Source organism: Spermophilus citellus (assembly GCF_964194105.1).
Source record: "Spermophilus citellus genome assembly, chromosome: 2".
Lineage (NCBI taxonomy): Eukaryota > Metazoa > Chordata > Mammalia > Rodentia > Sciuridae > Spermophilus > Spermophilus citellus.
In genome coordinates, this window is record NC_138183.1 from 21,996,777 (window position 1) to 22,009,555 (window position 12,779).

General features: G+C 37.1%; 1 protein-coding gene across 1 annotated transcript in view; it reads left to right on the forward strand.

Annotated features, from left to right (window-relative positions):
- SUSD1 (sushi domain containing 1) overlaps positions 1–12,779 on the forward strand; it is a 119,120-nt gene that overhangs the window by 75,598 nt on the left and 30,743 nt on the right. Inside the window, exons 11-12 of the mRNA XM_081279303.1 lie at positions 8,781–8,872; positions 9,749–9,935. Of these exons, the coding sequence (XP_081135429.1) occupies positions 8,781–8,872; positions 9,749–9,935 (279 nt within the window). The remainder of the gene's footprint in view (positions 1–8,780; positions 8,873–9,748; positions 9,936–12,779) is intronic.

The following is a 12,779-nucleotide window of genomic DNA, read 5'->3' on the forward strand; positions in this document are numbered from 1 at the left end:
CTAAGCAACTCAGTGAGACCTTATCTCTAAATAAAATATAAAAAAAAAGTCTGGGGAGGTGATTCAGTTGTTAAGTGCCCCTGGGTTCAATTCCTGGTACTAAGGGGAAAAAAAAGTGTTTGAGAAGTGTTAGATACAGAATATGAAGACATTTTCAGATTTTTGTTTTTGTTAGTTACAAAATATGAAGACATTTTCAGATTTTTACATTTTTGTTTTAGGATATATGATAAAAATTTAGTGTCCACATGGGTCTAAAAAAATCTTTTAACTAATATAAAATAATTCTATGAGATAAAAAATAATTGTGTGACATAGTCTCTGTGGCAGAATTTTTTCTTTCTTAATAATTCATAAGATATTGGAGTTATCTTATAAGATTTAATGAAATATGCTGTACCTTTGCATCCTTGGGGAGTGTATTTCTATAAAACTAAGCCTTGGGAGTGAAACTGCCAAGAGAAGGATTCTCATAAATTCCTTTCTGCAAAGATTACATCAGCCTACACACACCCCAGTGGTGTATAAAGGCCAGTTCCCTTTACCAACCTTTACAAACACCGGATATGGCCATTTTTAGTGTTTGAGAGTCTAATAAAAACACATTTAATTTTGTTTTAATATATAACTCTTTGACTATTTAAAGGTCTATCTGTTATGGTTCTCCTATGAATCACTTATTCTACTTCATGCCCAATTTTTTTTAGATTTTGTCACTGGTATTTTTTCTTTATCATAGATACTCTAGCTATCAGGACAATTGACTTTTCAATATGTTAACTCCCCCACCTTGTCCCATGGTTTGTGATTTGTCTTTCAAAATTGGTTATATATGTGTATGTGTGTATATATATATATATATATATATATATATATATATATATACACACATACACATATATGTACATACACACATTTCTTTTTGCTATAGAGAAAATTTAAGACTTTTTTTTTTAAACAGTGGAAATTCAGTAAGAATTCTGAGATATGTAGCCTTTTTTTTTTTTGAGATAGAGAGAGAGAGAGAGAGAGAGAGAGAATTTTAATATTTATTTTTTAGTTTTCGGCGGACACAACATGTTTGTATGTGCTGCTGAGGATTGAACCCGGGCTGCACGCATGCCAGGTGAGCGTGCTACCGCTTGAGCCACATCCCCAGCCTCTTTAAGACTTTATTTAGTGAAATTTTAAAACATAGGTTTTTTCTTATTATTTTTTTTCCTTCCCAAGATTATTGAACTATTCTTCCTGCCCTTTTGTAGTATATTCTTAAACTTAAAAGTTGGATCCAGGCCAATGTTATTAGCTCTCAAGTCCTTTTCTCAATTGACTTCTGTTATCAAAGTAATTATGTCATTATAGATAAATAAGAAAAATGTTTGTTTTTTAATTTCAAAATAAATGTCTGAGTTGACTTTCATAATTTCACAAGGGATATTCATTTTACATAAGTCTTTAAAGTCTTTTATTGTTTGAGGTTTTCTTTTTTTTTTTCCCCCAGTGCATTTGCTAGGAATAACCATGTTCAAATGTTTTTAATCTACTTGTGCAACACTATTTAGTTTCTTACAAAAATTGTTCATACATAATGATCATCACATTTTCTGAATTAAGGCCATGTTTAGGTGCTAGGGGAGCTCACCTTTTACCGTACAGAAGGTTGAGAAAACATTATAGATGTAAATGCAGACAAGATCTTAGAATGGAGATGTAGTAATCATTATGGGCGATGGAAAAGGAGTCCAATTCATAGTCTAAAAACTTTAAATGTATTCTTAGGGTAGATTTTAATGAATATCTTACCCACAATAACTGCCTATTTTGTTATAATAAAGTATATATATATATATATATATATATATATATATATATATATATATATATATCTTTAACTAAACTGTAACTATGGGAATTATTTTCTTTACATAGTTGCACACACACACAAACATATATATTTAAAATATATTTTTCTTTTGCCACCTACTCCTAACTTTTTGTTTGGTTTTTAAATTAAATATAAATTGATCAAACTTATCTTCCTTAATCATGAGAACTGAAAGCAGGAGTACAGTGGTTGTGAGGAGAAGCCTCTAGGAAAATTAGACTGCAAGTAAAAGTATGAGCATGTTCTCCTCTTGTACAGAAGTTTGCAAAAGGTTCCCAGGGGAAGGGGGTGTTTGTTTTTGTTTTGTCATTTTTCTTGTCATTGGGTTTGATTTTGGTTCTCTGCCTTTCCTTCCAGTTCTCCTCCTTTTATGAATAAGAAAACAGGCAAAAACCCTATTTATGTGTGAGTTTTCCCCTCAGACACCTTTCATCCTATGTAGCTGCTCTGCACTAGAGTTGCCCAGATCGTCATGGTGAGCAATTTTAAGACATTTTAGTGAAAGGTAGAAATTACTTCAGAAATCAATTTCTCTGGTCCTTTTTCTTATTAATATCATTTGGTTTCCCATTGCTCTTTGGAGTTGTTTATTAAAACATGCGGTTTTTGACAACCTCCTCATTAAAATTTCTTAAATGAGTACTGGTTTGTAAAGAAGTAGCCACACTCTCCATTCCATATATGAGAAAGAGGAGAACAGTTAATAAAACTTTATTGTAAAATCTGCAAAAAAAAAAAAAAAAGTTTAATCCAACTGGAATCATTTTAGCTATGTTCCAACTTATTTCCCACTGAAGTGTCATTCTTATATATTCCCACAAAGAGTTAGATCTATTTCTGGATTCTACTCCATTGATCTATTATTTCCTTTGCTTGTACAACACAATGTTTAATCACTCTAGCATTCCCCATGGGGGGGGGGTGGTATCACTGGGGGTGGGGGGCAGAATCACCCACAAAGAGGCAAAAATTTGTTCTTGAGGGGTAAAGGAAATTTGTTTTGTGTGCGTGAAGTCTAGGTTAATGTGCAGTGCCTAGGGGACATACAGCATGTCTGTGGTATTACAGTTTTACAGGGGATGAGAAGAGCAATCAGGAAAAATAAAACAAAACAAAGCATTCTCAGAAGGTCCCCTGTAGGGGCCAAAACAAAAGAGAGTTGAGCTCTGGTTTAATAGTAGGTACTGGTGTCTGGTCACCTTCCCTCTCAATAGTTTTCTTTCTAGTTTTTTTCCTCTTGATTTTTTCATTCATCTTCGCAAAGAAACTTAGCAGTCTTGTTTCGCTGTTTGTTGAGTGTGTCACACTGGTTTCTGCTTTAGGGACTTTGCCCTGGGGTTCTCTCTCCCTGACCTCTCCTCTTCCTCCTCCTCCTCCTCCTGGAGGGAGGGAGGCCATGGTGACTCACTCACTCCTGTCTGTCACCTCCATAGAGGGCCTTCCCCAGCCATCCTGTGTCGCCTGCTCCCTGCATTTCTTCACAGCCTTTACCGGTGCACAAAATTCCACATATGATATTAATACACGTATAAAACTTTCGACTTAGTTTTTGCCTCCTTTGCTAGAATGAATCCCATCAAGGCAGGGACTTTCTTTTCTCATCACTTAGATATTCAGCCCCTAGAGCATGTCTGGCACACAGTAAGAACTTCTAAAATATTCATTGAATGAATGAATCCCCAGAAGGCCCACTGTCAATTGCCTGAGGAAATATTTTACATTTGATGAATTGATAGAGAATTGATATTTTTTCGTTTTTGAGTCTTTCCATTCAAGGACATGGCATTTCTCTCTGTATTATTTTCTTTTATGTCCTTTAGAAACATTAAAAAAAAAAAAGTAAAACCTTCATGTTTGTTTTTGACATCGCTAGTTCGATTTGTTTCTAGCTATTTGAAGTTTATGGCGTCTTTCTTGAATGGAGGTCTTTTAATTCTTCTGTTGTATTTTGTTATGTATATTAGTTTCCTGTTGCTGGTTTGACAAATTAGTGCAAATTTAGTGGATTAAAACAACACATATTGACTGTCGTTATAGTTTTGGAGGTCAGAAGTCTGAAGTCAGTCTCTGGATACTGGGCTGGTGTTCACAGGCCTGTGTTCCTTTTAGGGCTCCAGGGGAAAAGCCTTTTCCTTAGTGCTTCTGGTTTCCAGGGTCTGCCTACATTCCTGACTTGTAGCCCTGACTTCCATCTTTAAATCTCAGCAGGTGAACCTCTTCTTTGTCCTAACCTTCCTGTGAGGATCCCTGTAATTACCTTGAGCCTATCTGGCTAATCCAAGGTAACCTCCTTATCTTAATCATCCCTACCAATCCTTCTGCCACATAAAGGTACAAATTTATAGGTTCCAGGGACTGGGGATTCATTATTCAGACTTCCATTCTTGTTTTTGTGGGTATGTAGAAAATGATTTGGTTTTGTATGTTTCTTTGAGCGGGGTGTACTTGCCAAACTCCTATTATTTTGTATTTGTTTTTCAATTGTTTTCAAACGATTCCATGTTTGGTTTCCAGTTGATTCTCTTAGACTTACTGGCAGTGACATCATTTGTCCCTTTCTTTTTGGTATTTGTGGCTCAGTTTTCTTGCTACTTTTTCTACATTGCCTGGAATCTCCTGACTAATGCTAGATAACAGCTGAGACCAGGCATCCTTGAATTGTTCTTTCTCATATTCTTTTTTTTTTCTTTCTTTCTTTTTTTTTTTTTAAATGGAATAAGGCTAAACAAGAGAAAGTCCTGTCCTTTAAGGTCCAGGTTTATACTTTGGTAATTAAACCTTATATCAAATGTGCATACTATGGATGATTTCTTTATCACATATTCTAACGTGCATTATTATTAACTGTATAAGAAATTGCTTCATTATTTTACCACTGAGTATGGGAATTTCTAATAAACATTATTAAATTAGGGAGTTTCTATCAAATCAAGTCCAAGTTAATTGAGATTTTAAATCAAGAATGTATTAACCCTTATGATTATAAAAGTAACCATATGGTTTCTTTTAGCCTATTAATAGCTTTTCCAATAATGTTCCCTTTGTATTCTGGGAATAAGTCTTCCTTGGTCATGGAACATTGTTCTTTGAAAGGACTGCTGACTTCCCTTTGCTCATATTTTGTTTTGGATTTTTGTATCTATATTGACAAGTGAATCTGGTGTAGTGAGTTCAGTGATTGGTTGTGCTATTCTGTACCTCTTGGGCATTGTGAATGATCTAGTCATATTGAATGAATTGGGAAACTTTCCACTTCTTGTATTATCTGAAACTGTTTAAATAATATTGATAATAATAGTATAAATAATTTAAACATTATGTGTTTGAATGTTTCCAAAACACTGGGGCCCATGGACCACTACTCATTTCTATAACCATTTTTTATACCTAGCAGTGGTTTCATTGCCCTGGATCATCTATACTTCTTCACTTGCTCTGCCCTGGAAATATAGTTGTGACCTGGGCAATAGGTTTTCTCTGTGCAGAACTGCTCAATGCACAGATAGGGAGTCACATCTACCAACTTAGCTTCATTAATAGAAGCCTGTCAGGCCAGAGAGGTATACAGTATAGCCTTGCCTCCCATGGGACTTACTTTTAGGTGGTTTGGATATTGTCTTTATTAAGCATTAATCATCTCAGTGTTCCTATGAAACTTCCTAGCAGGTCTGCTATATTATTTCTAGTTTAGGGGCAGAGATCATTGTTAACAGAAGTAACCTCTGATATCAGTTTGGAATAGGTAGTCTTTGTTTAAAAAAACTTGAGGAAGTCAATAAATGTAATTCATCACATCAATAGACTTAAAGATAAGAACCACATGATCATCTCAAAAGATGCAGAAAAAGCATTTGACAGAATATAACACTCCTTCATGTTCAAAACACTAGAAAAATTAGGGATAACAGGAACATATCTCAAAATTGTAAAAGCTATTTATGCTAAGCCCCAGGTCAGCATCATTCTAAATGGAGAAAAATTGAAAGCATTCCCTCTAAGAACTGGAACAAGATAGGGATGCCCTCTTTCATCATTTCTATTGAAACACCGGCCAGAGCAATTAGATGAAAGAAATTAAAGGGATACAGATAGGAAAAGAAGAACTCAAATTAGCACTATTTGCCAATGATATGATTCTATACCTGGAAGACCCAAAAAATTCCACCAGAAAACTTTTAGAACTAGTAAATGAATTCAGCAAAGTAGCAGGATACAAAACCAACACCAATAAATCAAAGTAATTTCTATATATCAGTGACAAATCCTCTGAAAGGGAAATGAGGAAAACTAACCCATTTATAATAGCCCAAACAAAATAAAATACTTGGGAATCAACCTAACACAAGAGGTGAAAGACCTCCTCAATGAAAACTACAGAAAGCTAAAGAAAGAAGTTAAAGAAGACCTTAGAAGATGGAAAGATCTCCCTTGTTCTTGGATATGACCTTACTACCAAAGCATTATACAGATTTGATGCAATTTAAATCAAAATCCCAATGACATTCCTCATAGAAATAGAAAAAGCAGTCAAGAAATTCATCTGGAAAAATGAGACCCAGAATAACTAAAGCAATCCTTAGCAGGAAGAGTAAAACAGGTGGCATCACTATACCAGACCTTAAATGATACTACAGAGCAAGAGTAACAAAAACAGTATGATATTGTCACCAAAACAGACTGGTAGACCAGTAGTACAGAATAGAGGACACAGAGACTAACCCAAATAACTACAGTTATCTTATATTAGATAAAGGTGCCAAAAACATATACTGGAGAAAAGATAGCCTCTTCAACAATTGGTGCTGGGAAAACTGGAAACCCATATGCAGCAAAATGAAATTAAACCCCTATCTCTCACCATGCACAAAACTCAACTCAAAGTGGATCAAGGACCTAGGAATTAAACCATAGACCCTGTGTTTAATAGAAAATAAAAGTAGGCTCAAATCTCCATCATATTGGAGTAGGGCCCAACTTCCTTAATAAGACTCCTATAGCACAAGAATTAAAATCAAGAATTAATAAATGGGATGGATTCAAACTAAAAAAGCTTCTTCTCAGCAAAAGAAACAATCATTGAATAGAGAGCCTACAGCTTGGGAGAAAATTTTTACCCCTCATGCATCAGATAGGGCACTAATCTCTAGGGTATATAAAGAACTCAAAAAGCGAAGCACCAAAACAAAAAAACCCAAAACAACAAATAACCCAATCAATAAATGGGCCAAGGACATGAACAGACACTTCTCAGAAGAGGACATATAATCAACAAATATATGAAAAAATGTTCAACATCTCTAGCAATTAGAGAAATTCAAATAAAAACTAAGATTTCATCTCACTCCAATCAGAATGGCAGCTATTAAGAATACAAACAACAATAAGTGTTGGCGAGGATGTGGGGGAAAAGGCACACTCATACATTGCTGGTGGGATTGCAAAATGGTGCAGCCAATCTGGAAAGCAGTATGGAGATTCCTTGGAAAACTGGGAATGGAACCACCTTTTGACCCAGCTATCCCACTCCTCCATGTATACCCAAAGGACTTAAAAACAGCATACTGGGGCTGGGGATGTGGCTCAAGCGGTAGCGCGCTCACCTGGCATGCATGCGGCCCGGGTTCAATCCTCAGCACCACATACAAACAAAGATGTTGTGTCCGCCAAAAACTAACAAAAATAAATAAATATTTAAAAAAACCCAAAACAACAACAACAACAACAAAAACCAAAAAAAAAAAAAAAAAAACCAAAACAAAACAGCATACTGCAGGGACACAGCCACATGAATGTTTATAGCAGCACAGTTCACAATAGCTAAACTGTGGAACCAACCTAGATGTTCTTCAGTGGATGAATGGATAAAGAAAATGTGTATATATACATAATGGAATATTACTCAGCAATAAAAGAGAATAAAACCATGGCTTTTGCAGGTAAATGGATGGAGTTGGAGAATGTAATGCTAAGTGCAGTTAGCCATCCCAAAAAACCAAATGCTGAATGTTTTCTCTGTTATAAGGAGGCTGATTCAAAGTGTGATTGGGGGGTGGAACATGGGAAGATTAGACGAATTCTAGATAGGGCAAAGGGGTGGGAGGGGAAGGAAGGGGGCATGGGGTTAGAAAAGACAGTGGAATGAGATGTATATCATTATCCTAAGTACATGTATGAAGACACAAATGGTGTGAATATACTTTGTATACAACCAGAGATGTGAAAAATTGTGCTCTATATATATAATATGAATTGTAATGCAATCTGCTGTCATATATAACAAATTATAATTTTTAAAAATGGCAAAAAGCAAACAAAACAACAACAACAACAACAAATTTGAAGAGTGTGCCTCTACAATAAACTGTACCAAATTTGGACTAAGCTGTATGTTGATTGCCATAAAACTGAGCAGAGGCCAGGAAGTCCTTCTATGATCATAAGAGAGGTGGAAGCCTAAACCCAGAGAACTGCCCTTTCATCATGAAAAGCCCAACTGCCCCAAATACTGTGTTTTCAATTCCTCAAGGAGCAATTCTCTGCTGAGATGTATCTCTCATCTCAGGATTTCAAACTGATGCTTATCTGAATAAATAAAGATGTCCAAAACCCAGGACAGTAAGTTGTAATTTAAACTTAGTAAACCAAGGGAATTTGCAGTGAAGAGAGCTATTTTCTCTAATTGGTTATCTTCAGATCTTAGCTCTTTTATCAGGACTGATTTACCTAAATATAAAAGTAGTGTCTCTTGAATACTTCTACCACTAATTTCTAAATTAAAATACTGTTGAATTCATCTATGCAAATGTTTATTCTTGGAAAATGCTTCAATTAAAAAGTTAGTGTTTTTTTTTTTTTGTATAGGGTGTAAACTGATTTCCCACCTTTCCACTTGCAGAAAAACAGATCATCAGTAATATTTCAATATTTAACGACACCTGTTTGAGATGGAGAAGTTTGAAGACAGATGATGCAGAAGAGATGTATTTAGTAAGTTATTGAATGTTACTGGTTTATAGATGCTTGTCCTGTGTGGGAGGTTTAAAGAAATCTGTAAACCTAAAAACTACTTCTGTAGCTTCCATCATCAATAGAAGTAGTTGCACCAAGAAGCAAGAAAACAGCACTTCTCCTGAAAGGCAGAAACCCTTGCTGGGTGGTGAGAAAAACCATGTGCTCCTCTGTCCACACATCCTGGTGTAGATGCTCAGGCAGTGTCTGTCCTTGAAAAGCATCCAGTTGTGTCTATTCAAACCAGTGTGTCTGAGCAGGATCTAGATGCATTGCCTGGAGAGTCAGAGGGAACCTTTGAAGCTAGACATGGTTGTGAGTAAGAACCTGAGAAACCATGGGATAAACTGCTACTAGAAGAAATTAGGAAGAAAAAGGACCTGTGTGCTTGGATACCACTGGAAAGTGTAGGGTCACCATAAAGGGGTGAGCAGAGGAGAAAATTTTCTCCTGAGTTTTACCTGCTAGGTATATCTTAAGTCAGGTTCTGCTTAGTTCAGATTCTTAATTTGATTTCCAGGAAAATATTTTTGGCCTTGCTCTTGTTTTACCAACAGGCTTCCGTGTTAGGCATGCACACGAGATATGTGAGGCCAAGAAACAGCAAGTTTCCAGCACTGAGGCTTCAGTCTTGTGCATTTTTATTTAAATACTGATGTATAATCCTCATATTGTAAGCACAATATTACAGTATTGCAGCTTTACTGTTTGCTTACTATTACATTTTATGTTTTGAAGAAGCCACAGTTGGGAGGGTGGGAGAGGAAGGAAACTCATGCCTTGATACTCAGGTATCAAGGCATCCAGAGCCTTTCAATCCAGCAGTTTACCCAGTGAACTTTTTTTATGTTTTAGTTTCGCATTTGGGGCCAGAGATGGTATCAGAAGGAATTTTCTCAGGAAATGATCTTTAATACCACTACCAGAAGCCAAGCTCCTGAGATGTGCCTGGACCTGTATCCAGGTACCAACTACAATGTCAGCCTCTGGGCTTTGTCTTCAGAACTTCCTGTGGTCATCTCCCTGACAACCCAGATAGCAGGTAAATCTTGAATAACAGCATTTGGATTAACCAAGTCACCATAGAGTTGTTGATAGGCTTAGGTAAAGAGGAACACTGTAGTGTACAATGAATCAAAATGCATTCTGCTGTCATATATACTTAATTAAAATAAATAAATAAACAAATTTTAAAAAGGAGGAACACTATTGCTTTCTTTCATTATACAGCGAACTGAGAGAGAGAGAGAGGGAGGGAGGAAGAAGGATATGGACTTGGAGAGAGATGTTAAGCAGCTTGAAACTGTGACCACATGTTTTTATTTCCTAAAAATCTATTTCAAACAAAATGTTAGTGCGATTTAAATCCAGGTAGTGTATTCATGAGTATTGGTTAAATTATATGGGGAATGTTTAAAATATGTCATACTAAAGATTTCCTGTTACTCTTTCTTAGTAACATATTCAGTTGGAATTCTGCTGCAAGCACCTTAAGAGTAGGTTAGTATCAGGGGAGAGAGATCAGAAGTGTCACCATAGACACCTAGTAAATTCACTTTCTTTTCATTTTCTCTACTGTCTTTAAATCTGTGAATCCTGCTTCCCTGCTGCCAAAGCTATTACTAAGATTATTAGCCCCTTTCTCCCTCTCTCCATGTCTTTCTTTCTTCCTTTCTTTCCTTCTTTGTACTACTGGGGATTGAACATAGGGTCTCACACCTGCCTGGCAAGCTCTCTATCACTGAGCTGCATCCCAAGACTATTTAAAAAAAAGGCACTAAGTTGCCTTGTCTGGCTTTGAACTTGGGATCCTCCTACCTCAGTCTCCTGAGCACCAGGCTAAGTATAACCTTCTTGCTTCTTGTCTCACTGAGAAATTAGAAGTAATCAGGTGAGGACTTTCCAGTTCAAATCTCCCATTCCTACCTGTCACCCATATATTTTGCCTTTTCTCTGGTCTCTGCTCCTATCTAAAGCTGCTATTCCCTCCGCTAGGTGTTGGATTCCATCCATTCTTGTCTAGTCGTCCCTTCCCTCAGTATAGAAGTATTCCCAGCTCAGCCAACTATCTCCTTTACTAAAGAAAATAATGAAACAAGTCCACACACTGCCACAGAGCCCATGTTCCCCTCCAACTGTTCTGCCTTCTCAACCTCCCTTTGTATTAAAATTCCCTAAAGGAATATCTGGTTTATGGGCTCTGCATCCTTATCTCCTGTTCTCCTTTCACTCACCCCACTTGGGAGGCATCTGACTTACTGCTTTACAGAAAGGGTCTCCATTCAGCCTCCATCTTGCCAGATCTAGTGGGCAATTTTTTTCTCTGATTTTCTCTATGGCATTTGACGCTCCTTCTCAAAACATCTTTCCCCTTGCTTTTGGGTTCTTCTGTTTTACTGGCTATACCTTCTCAGTCTTCTTTGATAAGCTCATCTGCTTTTATTGATCCCTCTTTGGCTTCCTCCTCTTCCCTTTTCTTCACTATCTACTCTTCTTAGGTGATCACCACCAATCTCAGGGCTGTAATGATTCCATGCTGATGATCTCCAAATATGTATTTCTAGTCTTAACCTCTTCTGTGTCCCAAACTTATATATCCACCCATCTTCTACATATACCCTATCGAACACCTAACAGGTAAATCAAACAAGTTTTTGATTTCTCGCCTTTTCCCTTACCCCTAAATCTATTTTCCACCTAGGCTTCTCAACCTGGGTTATTGACATTCACCCAGTAAACTGGTAAGACCAAAAAAAAAAAAAAAAAAAAAAAAGGAGAACTAATTGATTGTATTCCACTCCCAAATTTCTAATCCAAAAGCCCTATTGGTTTGCTGTTCAAAATGTATTCTGCATGAAGCCATGTATTCTCTCCTTTGCCTTTGCCACTAGCATCCTCATCCAGCAACAACCAGCTGCAGTTGTTTCCTGTTTTCCTCTTTCACTCTTGCCTGTTCCACTCCACCCCGGACACAGTCTTCATCTTCACCGTACCTTTAAAAAGATTGCTCATCAGCCAGAGCGTGCTTTTAAATATAAGTACTAGACTATGTTAGCGCCGCTCAAAACCTTCCAATGAGTTTTCATTAAAGGAAGAATAGAAGCCAAGCTCCTTAGCATGGAGCATATGAACTGGCCCCTGCCTACCTCATTGAATTCCTCTCCCCTGCTTTCCTCCTCTCTCATCAAGCACCAGCTCTCTCCCTGGCCTTCTTGATAGTCCCTGAATAGGTCACACTTATTTTGCATCCAGGCTCTTGAATGTTTTCATTTGCTATGTTAGTGCTTTCTGGGACACAATCATGCAGGTATCTTAGTCAAACACCATCACTCTTGTGTTGCTAAACCTGGACATCACAGACTGGATCATTTGTAAAAGAATACAGCATTAGTTAGCTTGTGGGTTTGAGTGCTGGTAAATACAAGAGCCTGGGGCCAGCATCTGCTCAGATCTGGTGAGGGCCTTTCTGCTGGGTCCGGACATGAAAGAGCAGCAAGGCAGAGCAGAGTGACCAGGTGGGAGCTTGCTGTTATTTGAAGCCACTCCCTCCAGAGCCCATCAGTCCTTGAATGATTAATCTGTTCGTCAGGGCAGAGCTCTCTTGACCCACTCACCTCAAAGATCCTGCCTCTCAAATACCATTCACATATGATTTTGGGAGTAGGTTTCTAAGACATGAAAATTGGGGGACACATTCAAACCATGGAATTCATGAAGAAGCTCCTGCTTCTTCAGGAATAAGAGAAGCCTCTTCAAAAGTATCCTCCTCAATGTCCACTCTATTATTCTCCATTCATTTACCTTGCTTCCATTTTTTTCAAAGCACTTGTTTTCTGAAAAAAATTTGGTTTGGTTATTTTCTTTCTCTCCTACTAAAATAGCACTC